Below are 20,100 nucleotides of genomic sequence, written 5' to 3'. Positions count from 1 at the left end.
TCAGCATTTTCCTGCTTGCCGCGTCTGTCCGGTTGCTTGCCCGCTGGCTAGTGGCCTTTGTGACGACGCTCCCTGAAATCTTCTGCGCTGGTTTGGCTCCTCCAGACTGGCTCCCGCTTCTCTGCAAAGAAGAAGCACCCCAGACCTTCCTGGTCTGCACCAGAAGCAAGTCCCTTGTTCTTCGTGGGTTCCGCTTGCCAAGGCTTGGTGAGTCCTAGTCCAACTTCGACGCCGCCGACAGCAAGAGCCTTCGTGGGACAGCTCGCCTCCTGGTCCTGGTCGTCCTCGACGCTTCCTGGTCCTCCTGGCTGCAGCGACAAGCTTCACCTTCACCTGCAACTCTTCACGACATCGCCTGGTTCCTTCCTGGTTCCACGTGGTCACTGGCTAGTGACCTTGACTCTGTCCCCTCTGCTTGCAGGTCTCTTCTCTTCTTGATCCCAGCCTTGGGATCCACCGGACACTCTCCCCTGACTGCCTGTCAGCATCTTTCTTCAGGCATCCATAGGAGTCGACGACGAAAACGACGCATCTTCACCCCTATGCACCCGCAGCCTGTGGGCTAGGTAACTTGGGTACTCCGGTGCTCATCAGGATAGTGACTATCCTAGTGTCTAGTTTTCAAGTCTCAACTTCCTAGCTACTCCGGAAGTGTCCTAAATCTATCTATTTCTAAACTGTAACATTGCTATTGACTTTTACGCATTACGCGTGAGTGTTTCCACTCTGCACACGAATCCCGTGGGCCTCCCACTCCCTAACTAACGCTAGTGTAGTGTAGCCCCAGCGATTCCCTAGGCCTAGGCCTATTCTATTTCCGTGACAGTGGCTCTTATACCACTTATTTAGTATATGGTTTGCGTGGCCCCTAGGGCCTAACTGTATTACTTACCTGTGTGACTTACTGTATGCATTAATAAGACTGTGTTGTACTTACCTCTAAACTCATAAAGAGTGCTGAGGGTTTGCTTAGAATAAATACACTTTATTTTATATATATATCTGTTGTGGTGTCCTTTCATTTGGTATTCAAGGGATTATATATGGTATCACAGCTGGCTTCACATGCCATTCAGAGTTTAGCCTAAGACTGCTCTTGTCCATGCTACCACTAGGATAGCTGGTCTATAAGGTTGACTTTACAACCAATCACCATAAGGGTATTTGGACTGATATAAGGTGTACACTATAACTAGTGACATCATACATCAGGCCAACTTCTCACATCCAAAAGTTAACTTTTTCTTTTCCACTCTCCTAATTTCTCACCCTTTTCCGATCACTTAAGTAAAGGTTGTGTAATTGTTAATATCATGGTTGGATCACAAATGATTTGACTGCCTTCTGTTGGTGTATACATGATGCTTTTAGTTTGTTTTGTTAATGAATCATTAGAATTGGATCTTCTTACTGCTTCTTGTCCAGCATGATGACGCAGCCAGACATTTTTCTTAGTAATTATTTGTTAGATATAATGTCTCCTTGCTGAGAAAAAGTAGCCTCTTTTTTGTGATCAACAGCAAATAACAGTTCCTTTCCTTTGGTCCATGGAAAATATTTACAACTATAAATGCATAGCAGATCAATTAGGTAAGCTAGAAATAGTCATTGTTTTTTTAGAAGAATATAAAGTGATGGATTCAGAATACATTACTTCAACGTTAATTTATCCAGTGAATGCCAAGCGTGTCATTTTGTTTTGGCATTTGTGACACAATGGGGGAAGCAACGTTTGTGAAGATTTTATTGCACAAGAATAGAATAGTGAAGAAATTAGGCCGAGCCCAAAAAGGCAAGAAATATTAGGTGTACAGTACTTCATTTTTTATTATCTATTCCAAGCTGTACTTCAGATTATTCTGGCTTGTTTAATTCGTCTTTTGTCATAAAAAATGTACACAGTTTAACGTTTTATAACTGTTATCTGTATTTTCCCACTGTTGGGAGGATTTGGAGTAGAAGGTTGAGGGAATAACATTCCTTAAACCAAGTTATATATAATTTGACACTGTTAGATCTATTTGTGAATAATGAAACGCTTTTCTTCAGGACCCTAGAAGAAAGAGCGCAGAGGCTTTTCGGCACAAAAGGAATATCATTGCAGGCGCTTGATGCTTCCTTGTTTGCAAAGAATCCCAAAGCCAAAGGAGCGAGAAGGTAGGTCCATACGCATACCAGGATGTTCTACTTACTGCCCAGAATAGCATAGCAGTTTTGTTACCTAGCTCTGGTTCATTATTGTTTAATGGCGCGATACATGACTTGATATTTGTGAAGAGGTAAAGCAGAGTACCTTAGCTCGTCCCAAACTATAACACAATTGAGCCTAATTGTATGGGTCTAGATTGCACTACCTTACCAGGTTTTCATCTACCATTCTCAGACCTGAGTTCACCCTGGATTCAGATAGGATGACCTGCCAAGAACTTGACAGGAAGCCAGGTGCATCAAACTCAGTGACCTAATTAATAAGTGGACCGTAATGTCCTTTCATTATTATGAAAGGGGCTTGCCTTTCAACAGAATGAAAGCTTTAGGTATATGCAAGTATAACACTTGGCTGCTTCTCACTGCATTATGCAGAGAAAATGCTGCTCTAGTTACACCGGATGCTAAAGAATTTAACGCATCAATCGTAAGAGACCTGACCACTGTTGGCTAGGGTGCGTACACATGGAAACACTGACCCTTACAGTGTGGGACGGTACTCCACTATGTACATACTTAGGGAATGGTAGTCCGAGCTATCAAAATTATAGTGAGAGTCACAGTCTCGATGTCAAACATTCCTTGTATACTGCTGGAGTGGATGACCAAGGTAGTGTGGGAAACGTAAAACGATGTGCCTCCTTGACTGATATGCATTTCTGTGTGCCAAACAAGCCATCTCAAATAAAAGGAGCACAGCTCTTGGCCCCCGAATGCAGCACTGGTTCAACAAGGTGTTGTCTGTCCTCAACTTGGAAAAAGTTTCATCGTCCCTTCACAGAGGCAAAAACATTATTCTAATCTATTTTACTTCATGTTCTGAAACATTTCTCATCAAACAGCAGAGAACTTACATTCTTAAGGAACTTTATATCACTGCAAATAGTGGACACAGAAACCTCTTCTTGGTATTCCCGCTGAGACATGCCCAGAAACCCTGTGTCACTGCTGTCTCGGATCTTCTCAACAGGATGTTGGGCAATATCCTCGAAAACAGACTTCTATTGCAGACCATCCTTCCACAACAACAAATTACACATTTAAATTCAAAGAGGTTACACATTTGGTGTCCGAAGGAGCAGAATGATGCAAGATTTGCCAAGGAGAAACTGTGCTGCTGTATGTTTCACATATGGTCATTTTTCTCTGTAAAAGTGAAATTGGCTGTTATTGCTGCTTGTCACGTATGTTCTCAGGCTTAATGTTTTATAGTACAGTGATAATTTCCTAGACAACCTTGACGTCTTTCCCACTCAAACTGTCCTTCATTGGAGATGTATGTTGCCTGGTCAAATTAATGATTTTTGCATTTGAACCCAAGCATTAATCAGAACACCTTTACAACATGTAATGGAAAGTGGCTTTGGGGGCTATTACATTGTATAGAAAGGTGAACGGATTTTAGGCCGTACACTGTGACCCAACACAATAACGTTTCCATAATAATTTTCAACACTATAAGTAAGTGAAATAAGCAAATCGAAATATATGGTTTGTGTAGGAAACTTGCCCTTTATATAGTGGACCAAAATGAGGTACACTGTGTTAACAGAGGCAAAAATTATAAATCTAAATGCTCTTTTGTGGTAGTGTGGGCAAGCAGCTTAGGCGTATCAGAGGGTAGTGCTAATTATTTGTTGTACTCACAGAAGCAATGAATGAGACACACTTAAGAATAAATCCGAGACCAATGTAGAAAAGCAAGTCATATTTTTATGTACATTTTGATACCAAGCACTTTACAAGTAAGTACGTTTTTAAATATTGATTTTTACAGGTAAATAAACTGTTCACATAAACACGTCTTTACGCATCAATTCTTCCTTATGGGAGAAAAGGCATATGTTGCATACGGCTATTTTACGGTCAGTTTCTGGGGGGTCTCCTTTGGTACTTAAGGTTGGGGGTCAAGGTCCAAAGTACCACCAGCAGTTACTTGTTACCTGCCCTGGGGTGTCCGCGTGCAGAGGTGCTGGTCGGATTGCAGCCACGGCCCGTATCGGGCGTGCCACCGGGTGGTGACGTGGGGCGGGGGAGGGGGGGGGTTGTAAAATGCGGCATACGGACTGTTTTAGGTAAGTTACGAAAAAATAAATAAAACATCGCATTTGGTCTTTTTCTTTTTCTTTCAGTAACTTAACTAAAATGGTACGTATGCTGCATTTTACAACCCCCCACCCTGCCCCTCCCCCACCCCACGTCACTGCCCGGTGGCACGCCCGATATGGGCCGTGGCTGTCGGATTGGTAGCCTTGCATGCTACACCGATGGAAAGAAGGGTGGCGGCCTAGAAAGAGGCTGCAGAGGGGGGTTTAGAGACAAGTCTGCAAGCTCCCAATGGGGGGCTCGGGTCACTAGGTTCCTGGGAACAAGGGAGCACAGCCGGTTTGTAGGTGGCTAGCCTGGGGTGCCTGGGTGCAGAGTGGAAATTTCAGCTGTGCTCTGTGCTCCTTAGGGCCTTATGGTTGTTGGTCTCACCAGTTAAGGATACAAAAATCAGGACTGCTTGGCTACTCTGGAAGTGACCCCCTGTAAGTCCCTAGTAAATGGCACCCCTAGTATCAAGGCAAGGAGGCTTCGGAGGGCCACCAGCAGTTCGCCAAACAGTCAACATCTCCCTTGAAGAGAAGGAGCCACTTTCCTGTAAGCTGCAGGCACCTGCTGGAACGTCTGGTTCATCGTTCTGCTGATCACCGGGTACACTAATGCAGCAGCCACTCTGGAGGAGATCACAATACTCGCAGAGGTCAGATCCATCTCCAGCCGCCCTGCCCTAATGCCTAGGGTACCAGACCCCTTGCAGAAACCAAAGCTTGTTTGAAGTTCAATCTGGACTCCAACGCAACAAAGACTGGCCAGCCGACGGACGTCAGCACTGCAGAGGCTAGTACAGAGAGTGGCTCAGCTGTCCTGTTATGTTCTGCTTTGGAGATCTGACCGAGAACGTGGGTGCCTGTGACGCACAGGCTAAGCTGACTAAAACCCTCTGGACCCGCACTCCCCAGCCCAGGTCCACGACAGCCAACTGTGCCCCCCCCCCTCCCCCCCCCTCCCTGCTCCAAGGACCCTCGCGAACTGATCCCCCTGTTAGGACCTCGCAGACTAGTTGGCCCTCCCCTTTCGCCTACAGTATAGCACGCAAGGCTACCAACCCGTCCAGTCCCTCTTTACCCGGACACTGCAGGGCAGGTAAACCCAAAATGCAGGTGGTTCTTTGGACCTTTATTCCCTAGCACGTTAAGTTCTAAAGGGGACCCCTGAAATACGATTGAAAGAACCTGTATGTAGTAAAAATTGATATCTCAAAGTACTTACCCAATTACGGTGTTGTTGGTGTTAAAATATATTTAATATCCCTGGGATTTTTCGAAATTGGTCTTGAGCTTCTTCTTGAGTGTGTGTCTCATTTATTGACTATATGCACAACAAATGCTTAACACTACCTCTGATAAGCCTCAACTGCTCACCTTCACTACCGCAAAAGCATTTGGAATTATTAATTTAAGCCCTGTAAGCCAATAAGGGTCATCTGGACTTTCTACATGATGTACCTCATTTTGGTACACTACATAAGAAGTCAGCTTCCTACATTGGTGGATCAGTGTTTGGATGCAAGACTTTGCATTTGCTGATACCAGTTGGTCGATAGGTGATTCCACGAAGAAACCCACAATTGACTTTTTAGTCAATTATTTTTTTATGCTTTCAATTTTTCTAAATCTTTCTAATCTGAACTGTTAGCACCTTTTGTTAAGTCCCCCTGTCCATTGTATTAGAATTTTTAAAAGTGTACTAGTAGTAAGGCCTTTAAAGTATGTTTGTTTTTTACATTTTTCTTAAAAGGTCCCAACTACAGAAAACATTTCCATCTCCGAGGATAGTCGAGGAACTCAACATGACCTGCTACGTAGTCTGAAGCAGCTAAAGGAACTCCTTAAGGCTTGCAAAATTGTAGTGGGCTCTAAATCAACCAAGGCACAACTCCAGGAGTTGCTTGTTGAGTTCGATAGAGCCCAGGTAAGAGAAAAAGACAATGAAACCATTGATGATGGCCATGTCCGTGAAGATGAGCCTGCTAACAGTACTCATGGGGTTGATTCCCCTTCCAATACCCCAGAGGAAGAGGAGAACAGTAGAAACCTATTACCTCAAAGTGTACTTGAAGGTAGGCCTGGCCACTCCAGGCCCCAAGAAGAACTAGAGGATCCAGACCAGGAAATGGAGAGACTAGCCAGAAGAGTTAATGAACTGGAGGTTCGGAATAATCCAAGCCTACGTGATGCACAACACAAGACCGTTGGTCTCAATCAAAAGTTCACAAACAAATTATTAAATTATTAAAATTAAATGAACAACAATATTCTTGTAAACGATGCTTTGACTTGTATTTAACTTCAGTGCCATTCACTTGATTCAAAACTGAGACATTACAAAACACAATTCTTGTTTGTGTTACATTATAAAGTTATTAAGGAAAACAGAACACAGTCTTGCAATTTCAAATGCTGTGAAAACAAAGTCCCAAGTTTAAACAAGATCCCAATGCATTTCGGGTTAAAAAACCCTTCTTCAGGGGTTGGTTATCATCAAGAAAAGTTGACTGTATGAGAATGGAGAATGGAGGCCAGAATCCTGGCAATAGAGAAAGGGCTGAGATGGGTCTAGCACCCATAAATGGTGGCAGCAACAAGGTAAATCGTGATAGGGAGGTAACCTTTGATCTCAAGCTCCCCAAAGGGATTGTCCCCAAACATGTAGGGTGATAATATCACAAAAAGGTTTACAGTCTTTGAGAGGGCTTGTAAAATGAGAAAGCTCAAACAAAAGTATTGGGGCTCTCTACTCTGGGAGCTTTTCTCAGGCATGTGCAGGGATAGACTCCTTACACTTAATGATCTTATGAAGGATACCCTGATTGAGGGCTATAGACTCACCACTGAGGAGTACAAGATTAAGTTCAAGGAGACTTTTGAAACTGTGAGTCAGTCCTAGATTGAGTTGTTGATTGTTTAAAAGGGAGTAAGGTGCACAACTATTTTGGGCTTTTTAATTTACTTATGAAAGAGCATCTGTTAAGTAACTGTACTTATGATAAATTCTATCAATAATTAGTGGACCTAGATTTGGTCCTTCCCCAGGAGTTGAGAAAGAAAGCTCACCATGGATCAAGACTGGGGTGTCCAAAGAGTATCATGGAGGGGGTGACCAAAAGAATTGGGTTGCTAACTTAACCCACTCTTGAGAGCCCGAGACAGCAAGCTGCTGCTCAGGAAAAAGGAGATGTCCGTGGCTCCCACAGGACCTGTTGGGAAGAGGGACTCCTGTATACTGAGTTCAGAGATCCCAAACCTGGTGCCACTTGGAGAATGGTAGTGTCTCCGCAATATAGAGTATTCTTACTCTCATTGAGCCATGACATCCCCCTAGCTGAGTGTCTTGGCCAGGCAAATACTTTGAGGAGGCTTCTACTGTCCAAACGTCCCAGGTACTATGTAATCGATACACAGCATGTGAATTCGGAAAGATTCATGCTGCGAAACAAAATGGTTACTTCCCTGTATAAGTAGTTTTGCAGATTGAAGACTTTCAGAATTCACTTGCGACCTTCCCACCTCTGCCAGAAAACAAGTGTGGAGATTTGCAACAAGGGAGAAGGACAATAAATCAAATATTAATAAATCTATAAACATCGGGACACCGGGTAAAATAATCTGAAGATGGCAACCATGCAATGAATTCTCTGGGATGTCCATCTGAAGTCATCAGTGAGGGTCACAGCACCAAACTGTCTAGGATCCCAACTCAAAAAAAAGTGTTCAAGCTGCAAAACTACTCCTACCAGTAAGTAACCATTTTGTTATTGTGCACCCTACCTGTATGCAAAAAACCTGTAGTTTTCTTAATGGATTCATCCTGTCTCTTACTTCATTCTTAGATAACTTTTCTTCTTGTGGAAATGAGTGTCTTAAATGTAGAACTGGAGCAGCCAGGAAAACTATATGTTCCCTGCTACCAAGACTGGTGTTCACAGCTTCCTTCTTCCCCAGCAGCTCCACTTCAACAGACTTGCTTGTAGAGATGTGTTGTGATGAACCCAGTCTTGGGTTGCTTCGGAGAGGACCTAGCTGGGCAGTTTGGACTCGACTGTTCTATTGAGCAGGACCAAGGCTCAGTTACATATGGCTGGGTCTAATCTGAGGTGGCTTAGTGGGGAGAAAGACGATGTCCAAATATTGGGCCCGAATATTTACCAGTGACTGAGTTTAATTCAAGCATTCTATCCCTCACTTTTTTGTAGACTTCATTTTGTTATGCTGCTCACCTGTGCCCTGCAGACTAGTCATATGAAAAACTGAGATGTTGGCAGCTTAACCCCTAGTCCTTACTTTTCATTGGCATTTCTTGTTTCTCTGCTTCTAGCACTGTGAAAAGTGTATGAGGAAATGAAAGTGGTGCGCCTGTAAGATGTGGGAGTGGGAGGGCCTTTATAGCATTTCTGTGACAAGCTGGGGGGGGGAAGCCCCACACAAGCTATGTGGATACGAAGCATGTCGTACTGTGATATGCAAACAGAAAGGTATGCAACTTTGCAACCACCAGACTCACGACCCACAGACATCTAGCATATCTACCGCTTGTATTTGCGACAGGCGCTGCAGCCATCCCCATCCTCCTCTCCTGAGCATCAGCATGCTGACGAGAGACCAATCTCCCCTCTGCATACGGATATTAACACCATATTGATCCCCTAACTGACATGGCTAATTTACATTGCCAGCTGGGCGAGCCACACGCGTCATTTGAGTCCAGTTGTAAGACACCCTTGGTTCAAATACCAAGAGGATAAGAGGTACTTATACTCCACCTGTAAAGCACGTTATATTTCCAATAAACATGTGAGAGAGGGCCCCCCGCCCCAACCATAGGGATCTCTTCTGTTGAGTTAGTCATTTGATTTACGGTATGGTTCAATGAGATAGTGCCTATCGCACAAGCCACCATGTAATGGCAACTATGAAGAGTACAAACTGTAATGTGTTGTATGCTGTTTGTTACCATGATCAATAAAAACATTTTTTTTAAAATATCTTGCTAGAAACTTGCAAATTGTTTTCCTTAAAACGTTTCTCTTTTTTGCAGGGACATGGAAAGGAACAAAGATATTGCTTTTCTAGAGGCTCAGGTCTATGAATATGTGGAAGTTCTTGGGGTAAAAACACTGTTCATTCACATATGAATGTTTAACAAAGTTTATCTTGTGTTTGTAAACGTGGTGGAGTTTTTAAATCTGATGTGTAAAAGCGTAAGGTGTTCTCTTACTGATTTCCCAATTCACTGCTGAGCGGTAATAGGGGAGGTGGTTTGGGACAGATGCGAATGTAAGTGTCTTATTTATTTTGAGTTTCATAGTTTCTTGATTTGCAGTGTGTGTTAGGAAAAGCTTCTTGATGTTTCCATCCTTTATTGTATTGGGAAGCAATAGGCTTGGATGGAGTGGCTTTTAATGGCATAGCAGCAGTTTGATTTCTGTTAAATTCTTTTGAGTATTGCTCTTATGACTTGTACAAGTAAGCAGGTATTGGTTCTGTTGGTTTGTGTATTTATTTGAGCTTCCAATGAATTTTAACTGTAGATTAAGGGGATATGCACCCGTTTCCTGTGTTTCACATTTATAGCTTCATTATTTTGTTTGTTCCCACTCTCTGCAGGAACAGCGACATCTCACTCACGAGAATGTTCAGCGGAAGCAGGCCCGCACAGGGGAGGAGAGAGATGAGGAGGAGGAGGAGCAGATCAGTGAGAGTGAAAGTGAAGATGAAGAAAATGAAATCATTTATAATCCCAAAAACCTTCCTCTTGGATGGGATGGCAAGGTGCATATTTTCCTAGTTAAAAAGTATTCTTATAACTTGATTTTTATGCATGCATGTTCTAGCTCATTTCAGAAGCAATGTTCTCTTCCTGGAGTGTTCTGGCAGCACTTGGGATTGGTCAAAGATTAACGGAAGTTAAAGTTTAAAGATTCCTAAAATGATAATTCTATCCAGCCTAAGATATCAACAGAGCAGGCAATGGTCCATTCCACTTCATGGGAGAGAGATTCACACAGCTGGTTTATTCTCTTTTGAGTTCTTTGTTGCTGTAGGCACGAACAGATGTTACATCCAACTCGTTTTATAAGATACAGCTAGTCTTTTGACTTAATCCTGACATTTTTGGCTTTGCAGATTTCAGCAGATGAAAAAACTGTGGCAGTGCAAATAGTTATGGCCACATTCCCTTGTTAATTATGTAACCGATGCACGTTCAGTCATCATCACACTTTTCAAAACGTAGTTATTTACTGCTCTGGCGTCACAGCATTTAAAACCCAAACTTCAGTGACATTAGTAGTGCTAGTTTAGCTTCCTGTAAACTCACATGTCTATTCCTTATTTTTCATACCTAAATTAAACTGGCACAAAAGAAGCACCAGAAGATTAGAATAAAAAATAATGATCCTAAACTGAAAACATCCCAGACAAATAATGTAAAAAACTATTATCAGAAAAAAACCAAATTGTTACTAAATGAAAGCATGCCATTCCTAATAAATTAAACGTATCTTCAACTGCAGTCATTATGCTATCCTTGTTTATCAAAAGGAAAATGTGTAATTGATAACCCTGTGTATGGGATCTGTCCATAACATAAAATGTAGATGGATACCTGTTAGGCACTTAAGTTCTGATTATCTTCTTTGAGAACTCTACTTTTGTTCTTGTTAGTCGGATCCCTCTATGAGAGAACGACTTTATTGCTGACATCTATATGTCCTTGGTAATTATTAGCATGACGTTTTTTATACACCATCTTTATATCTGTCAACTGAATTTGAATAAACCAGGCTTTTCATTAGTGCATTTGAGAATGAATTTGTTGAAATAACTTTCGTTCATTTTCTCTACTAAGCATTCCTTAAAAGTAGGTGCTTATGAGTTTCTTTGAGGTGGCTTGAGACTGGGGCAATTGGTGGTGTAAGTGTTCGAAGTGAGCTCCTTCCTTTTATTTCAGAGGGGACGGAGGCAGATGATTTTCTTTTTTTGCCGATGTTCAGAACAGTGGTGCTTAGTCTTTATATCAGAACGGCGAGGTAGCATCAACTTTGGAGAGATTTACTTTTAAGAATTTCAATTGGATGTAGGTTTGTGAACCAGAGTGAACGTTTAGTAGCACACACCCTTAGTTCTTCATAGCTGTGTCTGCCTGCAGGATTCTGTCCAGCTTGGAGGTTATAGATTTGTTATTTCAGCAGTCATTGTAAATGCAACTTGAAGGAAGCATTACCGAACCAACAAAAGAAGCAAGTGGATATGTAGCAGATTCTCATTCAGGGGTATGGAGGGTAGATTCATCGTAACACAACCTACAGCATAAACCGTTTTCTTGCACCAGCATTGGTACAAAACACCTTTTGCACACACTGTGTTTTAAAAAGCAGATCGCTGTAAATTGGTAGTCTTCCTTCAATGGCTTTCTCTTGCCTCGTTGCTCCTCATCAAATGGGTTTTGTAGCATGTGTTAGGTTAGTTTGTTGAAGCTGTAGTAATGTTATGTATGTATAAGATGTTATAAAAATGTGATATGAAATTGATCATTCACTCTTCTATGTATTTGCAGCCAATCCCGTATTGGTTATATAAACTGCATGGCCTCAATATTAACTACAACTGTGAAATATGTGGTAACTACACCTACCGAGGGCCCAAAGCGTTCCAGCGGCATTTTGCTGTAAGTACTGTTCAGGTGTACAATTTTAAAAACCTCATGATTCAAATGGGTTTATTTGATTTCTTCTGACTTATTTTGCTTTGGGAAGTGACCATTTTAGTGTGTGCTTTAAGCAAACCTGTGGCAACTTTCATAAGTAGGGCAGATTAAGTATTTTTTTGGGTATATTTTCTTATCTGAGTTGTTGTTTCAACTTCACTTAGGGCTTTGTAAGTACCTTAAATGTATTGGCTTGACACAGATACAATTTATATCACTTGGTTCGCAGGTTTTGGAAAATACTGCTTTTACATTGTGTCTAAACTAGATCCTTCACACTGTCTATAATTTAGACTCATCAGGGATTTGTGACCAAAATAAGTGTTCTTATGGATGCGTCTAATCGCAGATTCCTCACCTTGTGATGGTCCCCAGGTGCCAGACTGGATCCAAATTTTTCTCAGCAGTTCCCTCGCCCACCCAGTTGGTTGCGTTGTGCGGCTCTGCTGCAACTCCTTCCCACCACGCAAATGACGCTGGGACCACATATAGCTGCCACCCCTGCATGCTGACATCAGTTTCTTTCTTTCCACACCCTCCAACATGAATCCGAAGCTTGCTGAATTGTTGTCCTGTCATCTGACCAAACTAACTTTTCAAAATATTTAAAGTGTGCAATGGACGTCTCCCTCTAAAACTATATGCTTCAAACCCTGCAAGAACTGCCATAAACAGGTGTCTGTGACGGACCCCACCAGGTATCTCTGGTGTCTGGGTTCCTCAAACGAAGTTGTGTGACGACTGTGCCGAAATGAACCTGAAAGCCATCTGAGACTGCAAGGTCAAGCTCTGTTTCGCTGAACAGTAAAAAAAACACATAAGGACCAGTCTTACTTGAAGGTGAGGACGCGTTCTCACTCTTACTGCCATTTTTGAGAGAGGTCCTATTTCCACTCCTAGTCGAAGTCCAAGAAAAAACATGTCGATATACGACTCCTGTTTCTCCACTCTGATCAAGAGGAGTTGCACGACCATCCAGATGTCTCCCGATCCCCCAATGCAGAGCTGATCCCTCAGCTCGTCCCAAACCAACCCAAATTCTCAGTTTGAATTCTTCAGGGAGGTCATGCTGTGTGTATTTGGCACCCTATCATCTTCAGCTGAAGGGACTCAAGGATCTGAGGAGGCCTCCTTCGGCAGATCTGTTTCAGATGCTGACTGTGCCTCTTGACCACACTGAGGGGCCTCCCCTGATTCCAGGGTCTATGACTGTCCTGACTTCTCATTCGGCACCAAAATCCTATCTGGCTCCTCGAGCGTTTACGCAGACACGACCAACACCGGATGAAGAACCGTTTGTCTTTTCAGCCTCCGAAGCACGTCCACTTAGACCAAAGTTGCACCCAACTTGACAGTAGAAACAGCCAAACTAGCTCATTGGGACTTTGATGAGACACTGCCTCTACTGACACATTTTTCGAGTCCAGAACCCCATGATGGAGATGACAATACCCAACTCTGAGGAAGAAAATCCTTTTTTGGATCTTCACTGTGCCAGTGGCCCAAATGGGTCCCAAACACTGGCCTTAACTCCCCTCCTAGCCATTCAGCATCTTCTGCTATGGTCATCACACAAGCTGCAGAGATCCTCAACCTCCAACTGCCATCAGTAAAGGTTAAAAAACAATCTTCTCACAGTCCTGCAGCCTGGGCAGATTTCTTCAGAGCTGCTTCTCCCATTTTACGAGGCCCTAACAGATACCTTCATGGGCACTTGGGCCAAATCTGAATCTTGCCCACTTGTGAATAGGCAAATTGCCAGACAGCACAGACTAGTCCCAGAGGACTCACCTTTCATCCTCCAGCACCCTGCTCCCAAAAGCTTTGTGGTGCAATCTTTCACAAGCAGTTTGAACAGAACTCTTTCCCTACTATGTTCCCAGATAAGGAATCAAACACATGTAACAAGGTGAGCAAAACCTCATCCGTTGACCTTGATGTGTTTTGTGCTACTTGGGCTCAGATTGTGCAAGATGGGCAAGATGCTGGAAAGTAGATCATCATAAAGGGGCTGGACATCACTAGTTGCTTGGATTGGGCACTCTGTACTATCAATGTGCTTCGCCACTACATCTGCCACAGGCTTCTTCAGTGACAACCAGACATTACTGATGGACATGCAATTTGATGGCACCAGTCTCCTCAGGGAAAAGGCTGATTTGGCCAAGAAAGCAGAGCTACAGCGTGCTTACTTGGCCTTTCTGTGCCAGTGTGGTATTATCCTCACAGGTACTGCCTTTTTTGAGACTTTAGAAGTGGCATCCAGCGGAGACCACACCAAGGCCCACCTTCATAACAGGCCTTCCAATCCTTAGTAGGTAGAGGTTGAGAATTCGGCCAACACCCTGCTTTCTTGCCGCCCCTATCTACCCCTTTAACTTGTCCTCAGCTGCACATTGTCAGCTTCTTGGGGGCAAGATACTTTTTGCAGCATGAATCTTTCTGGATACACATGCTGTGCATTGTTCTGCCCTCTAGTGGTTGGATCGGGAACACTCTCCTTATATAGTAGTCCTTTTTTGCTTTTCTCTCTTTTTTGTTGTTGTTTTTTTGTTGTTTTTTGTTTGGACGCCAACGGTCCCCACCATTTGGTGCTTTGTTCCATCCTCCTCGGATGTCAGACGGCCTCCCCGTAAGTCCCCACTCTTGAATGCCATCCTCAGAATTTTTTTTCGACCACTGAGTCTGGAAGCATCATGATGGTCTCCAAGCACCAAGAGGAAGCAGAAGAAACCAAACGTGATTTTTATTTTTTTATAATAAATCTTTTTTTATTGAAAAGGACATTAGTACACATAATCAAAGCCGTAGACACAATCAAATGACATTTTACGAAAGCATAGGGAGGACAAGGATTGCAGCTGTACATAAGAGGGAACGTCACGGGGAAGGGGGGACATTTGCTTCAGAACGGACTGGCGGCTTACAGATTTCCCCTCGATAGCTATTCCAAAGGCTCCAGATACGGTCCCATTTTTGGGGGCAACCCCTTGCAACATAAACCGTCTTCTCCCTAAAGATACACCAATCGAGGTCCCTCGCCCAGGTCTCTAACGAGGGCAGTGGAATAGCTCCCCATAACTGTGCAATATTTCTCTTGGCTATCCTGAATCCCAATGTAGCCCATTGTGTCTGGTAATTGTTTAGGTACATGGGTTCCCATATGTTAAGGAGGCAGCGTCTTGCCTCCGGCAACAACCAGCTGTGCAGAACAGCAGACATTGTATCAGGTACCCCTCTCCAGAAGGAGCTAACGTGTTGACAATCCCATATGATGTGGAAATAGGTTCCCAGGTCTCCACATCTCCTCCTGCACTCCCCGCTGTCCGCCCTCCCCATACGGATCAGTCTTGGCCCGGTGCCAAATGTGATTTTTGTTGAGAAAAACTGAGATGATCATCACTATAACGAAGTAAGGGAGTTTTTACCTAGAGGTTCCAGTGAATTAAAGGGTAAAACATCGAAGTAAGTGGAACTTGCATTGAGGGAAAGGAGAGGAATGCAGGGACAGGGGGTTCGCTGCTCTGCGTGAAATGAAGACACCATTTTGGTTCGGCCCAGAATGCCACCATAAATGCGCAGAGAGGTACAACCACCAGGTATGCAACTTGCTGGTGAGAGCAAGTTCTACACGCAAGTGCAAAGACAGCAGAAAAACAGGTATGCAATCTGTGCCTGTCAATAGACCAAAAGTCTGATTCCTGCGAAGCATGACCGGAGTCTAAGCTGAAAACTCAGGGATGTAGGGGCACCTTTGGTCCTCTTCTCCACGACCCAGGGGAGACTGTGAGAAAGTGGCTCTGTATATACTGTTCCTTAATAGGTACAGGGTGTACAGAGGTTAAAGTTAGATATAACCTTACTCTCTAAAGTGGTAGCTTGGTCGAGCAGTAAGGCAGTATCAGAGGACAGTGTAAAGCATTTGTTGTACACACTCAGTCAGCAAATGGTCTCACACACTCAATCAATCAATTAAAACTTTATTCGGATACAAAATTTGTAACCATAAAAGTATACAAGAATTAAAAACAAAGTTTTGAGATTAAAAATATTCAAGTAAATCATGAAAAGGTTAATATGCATTGATTGTAAATACAACAGGTATATAACACATAATTACTTTTAATTCATTACAATCTGGCGAATTAAGAAAGGTCATAGTTTTCACGATATTTAACGCAAGCTTTTAGAAAACTGGATATTAAAAAGATGCTATGCTCAGTGTCCAAACGTTGTAATGCAAGAAGGGCCGGACGACACTGGCGTAAGCCTATGACTTTTAGTAAAGGTAAAATCCACTTATGCCGTGGAAAATCATAATAACTACAAAATAGGACTACATGCAATAATGATTGTTCAGATTGGCCATCACAGGGACACGGAATTAATTTTCTGGACCAATCTTTTGTCTTCGGGAAGGTAATCAACCGATAGAAAGTGTTAAACCGGAATCGTGTTAAAAGATATTTTTCATAATGGGTGGCACTGGTTAGTAAATATGGCTGAATTCCTAATGAGACTTGTACAGCGGCAAGATGGAAATTTGTGGGCTTTGAGATCTCTGATGTTAGGCGCAGCTCACGTAGATGAGATAAGCACGCGGTTTTCAAATTTTTGCGTGAAATGTCCGCTGAGGACTCAGGAAGTATGAAAAGAGATTCCAGGTTTACATCTTTCAGAAATTTATAAACATACAGCAGCCACGAGATATTTTTCCAACCTTCTAAGGTGAGACAGTCAGAGATGAGCTGCCGAGTCAGTTTGCATTCTGGAGTAACCCAAAGACGATGCCATAAAAGAATTGGTTGGATTGCAATAAGATCCGAAATGTAATCTTCCCCCAACTCCATGTGGCAACCGTAAATTGGTGAACTTTTGGGGGCGGCCAAAAGGTACCGCAAGAAAGCATTTTCTATTTTTTGGATAGGTTCCGTGTCGATGTAACCCCAGACCCCTGCCCCATACATTGCCACTGGACGGCACTTGGCCCCATAAATCTGAATCAACTCCCGGGAAGGGCGCTGGCCTAGTTTTTGTGCGAATGTGACCAAAGCTGTTGTAGTCCTGAGGAGCCCCAACTTTCTGGCCTGGAGGGTGGGACCCCAACTAGAGGTATTGTCTATCAGAATACCTAAGTAGGGGTATGCAGTAACAGTCTCCAGGGTGGTATTGTTTATCTGGATACAGCCGGAATGTCTAAGGCGTTTCCCCATGTGCATGGCAAACGTTTTCTTTATGTTTACTTTTAAGTCGAGGGCTGCCATGAAGTCACAATATCTATCGAGGAGAAGTTGGAGTTGGCGTGGGGTCCTGGCCATGATCACCGCGTCATCCGCGTAAAGCAACGCGGGTATCGAACGGTGACCAATCGCTGGTAGGTCCTGGCTTCCTGCCAACATCGCAGCTTCTAAACCGTTTGTATATAGATTAAAAAGAAAGGGGGCCAAAACGCATCCCTGTCTGACACCCTTAAGTACTGGAAATGATGCTGTGACTTCCCCCCCCCCAGACCGTACCGTACTTTAGCTGAGGCCCCTGAATAGAGATTCCGAATAAAATTCACCAGAAGAGGATCTATCCCCATAGCCAAAAGGAGTTTCCATAACTTACTATGGGAAACGCAATCGAATGCCGCCGATAAGTCGACGTATGCTAAATGCAACCTCCCCTTTTTAGCCCCAACGTATTTACCTATCAGTAGGGAAAGGTTTAGTGCCTGCTCCACTGTCCCAAGTCCCTCTCGAAAGCCGTACTGTAGGTCGGAAACCACTTGATTGCTTTCAGCCCAATCCTGGAGTCTTTTAAGAAGCAGCCGACCCATCACCTTGCCGGTAGAATCCAAGAGGGAAATGGGTCGGTAACAGGCAGGACTATTACGGTCGCCCTTCTTAAAGATAGGAAGAAGAATAGAAGTTGTCCAGGACTCTGGTGGGCCGATTTTAGTGGCTGCTTCGAAGACCCTGGTGAGAATTGGGGACCATAGTTCTAAGTTGTTTTTGAATAGGTCCACAGGGACCCCATCAGGACCTGGGGCTTTGCCACATTTAGAGGCCTGCAACGCCATAAGTACCTCATCGTGGCCAAAATGAAGGTTAGAATTAGGGGTGGGAGGAGACCTACTGTAGTTTTGGGTAAGCCGTATCCCTGCACTATCTGGGGGGGGCTCTGGCATAGAATCATCCGAGAGACCAAAGATCCTTGAGAAATGGTCAACCCATGCTGCCTCACCCACTGCTACCTCGATCCTTGGAGTCTCTTGTTGATCAGTCAAAAAGGGAGTTCTAACTATTTTCCAGAAAGTGGCCGAGTCCTTAAGAGAGCTACTCTGATGCAGCTTGGCCCATAATTCCTTCTTGATATCAACCTTGCAGGATTTTAGTGCTTGCTTATAACATTTTCTCAATCTTCTCACTTCCTCGCTATCCCTGACAGTTTTAGTAAGAGCTTTCTTCAATAGTTGATGTGAGCGCCTTGTTGCAGAATTAAACCAACCCTTTTTTGTTTGATTTGTGCCCGTCGTTTTACGGAACAGCTCTCTCTTAATTTCAGATGTAATGAGAGAGAAACTTTCCAGTACCTGACCGGGAAGCGACTGTAAATTTAAGCACGTTTCTATGTGCGGGAGTATGCGGCTCAAGACTGCTGAAGTAGTCTTTTCGGCATCAACTTTACACCATTTGATCGCATACCCGTTCAGCTTATTTACCCTTAAAGTGTCTTGTATTAAGAGAGTTTGCTTACTGGGTGGTACTAACATTTCCGGGATAGCGATGGCGAGAATATTAGGGAAGTGGTCGCTGCTGGGGTCGATCCCAGTTCGAACGCTATGTAGCTGATCTTTGGAAGCTTGGGAAACCAGAACAAAGTCGATCAGACTAGTTAGTCCCCTGCCATTGAAGGTAGGAGTAAAAGGGACTGGGGGGGAAACAAGATCGTTAGTAAATCCGAGATCTAAATTGAATATTATCTCGGTCAGATAATTCCCTAGTTTAGTATGAGGGAAATGCGTTACATTGTTACCTAGGTCATCCTCAATACCACAGATGTTGGAATCACCTCCCTTACAGAGGTTAAGATTAAAGTCTCCACCCCAGACTATGGAAATACTGCAATTAGAATGATTGAGACGCTCTTCAAATAAGAGTCGATAGATGTTTTCCAGGACTGGAAGTATATCCTTGGGGGTCAAATTATTATAAAAATTAACTATATAAAACACCTGTGTTTTGTCAAGTGTTATCAAAATAATCTGGGAATAGGGATTGGTATTACTAACTTTGATGTCTGTGGTTAAAAGTTCATTCGAGAGATAAATTACCAGGCCACCTTTCGCTCGCCCACATGTAGATGGTTCAGCAAATGAGTTAAAGGTTTTGTAACCTTGCAGGTGAATAGGTACTGTCAGCCAGGTTTCCTGCAGGCAAACGATGTTATGCTCCCTGATGACGGAGAGCCAGGATGGATTGTCTGCCTTAGTGCGTAGTCCTGCAATGTTCCAGAAAATAAATTTGAGAGCGAGGTTGGTGTTAACTGGACCCCCCCCAGAAGGAAGATCATCGACTGGTTTGGTTTTGGGGGAGAGGGCGGAGTTAACCGAACCCACCACAGTTAAAGTAACTCCACCAGGGGGTTTTGTCAAAACCTTTGAGGAATCTAGGTCTAATTGGAAATCCAGTGTACTCTGGGATGTGGAGTGATGGACCTCCATAGGCCTACAAGCAGAGTGGAGCTGAGGTACTTCGTTTTCATTTTCAGGAAGTGAACGGGACGGACAGACTGGGGACTGCGTGAATTGAACCAGTCAGTCATTTATGTCAAGTCCTGATGGATAATCAAACCTATAGGGAGCTAAAAAAGGTTTATGACCGTAAAATGGGTTGAGACCAATAAAGGAATTCATGTTAAACAAACCATTATTACGGCTATACCTAAAACGCTCATTAGGGTAGCTAGTTAAAAGTCCCAGATTAGGTATGGAATCTACAACCGATCTTGGATAGAAGAATAGCAGATCGCGTGTCATGATGCCCCCTGACCCAATTTCCTGGAATTCATCTAAAATATATCTTACAGTTCCTCGAT

At 43.4% G+C, this 20,100-nt stretch overlaps 1 protein-coding gene across 1 annotated transcript in view; it reads left to right on the top strand.

Annotated features, from left to right (window-relative positions):
• Positions 1–20,100, top strand: part of SF3A3 (splicing factor 3a subunit 3) — a 187,406-nt gene that overhangs the window by 99,806 nt on the left and 67,500 nt on the right. The window contains exons 11-14 of the mRNA XM_085647872.1: positions 2,050–2,157; positions 9,349–9,418; positions 9,918–10,082; positions 11,869–11,979. Coding sequence (XP_085503998.1) covers positions 2,050–2,157; positions 9,349–9,418; positions 9,918–10,082; positions 11,869–11,979 — 454 coding nt within the window. The remainder of the gene's footprint in view (positions 1–2,049; positions 2,158–9,348; positions 9,419–9,917; positions 10,083–11,868; positions 11,980–20,100) is intronic.

Source organism: Triturus cristatus, chromosome 3_2 (assembly GCF_964204655.1).
Source record: "Triturus cristatus chromosome 3_2, aTriCri1.1, whole genome shotgun sequence".
In the NCBI taxonomy this organism is placed as follows: domain Eukaryota; kingdom Metazoa; phylum Chordata; class Amphibia; order Caudata; family Salamandridae; genus Triturus; species Triturus cristatus.
Note: the sequence above shows the minus strand (reverse complement) of the source record. Positions and strands in the feature narration are given on the sequence as shown.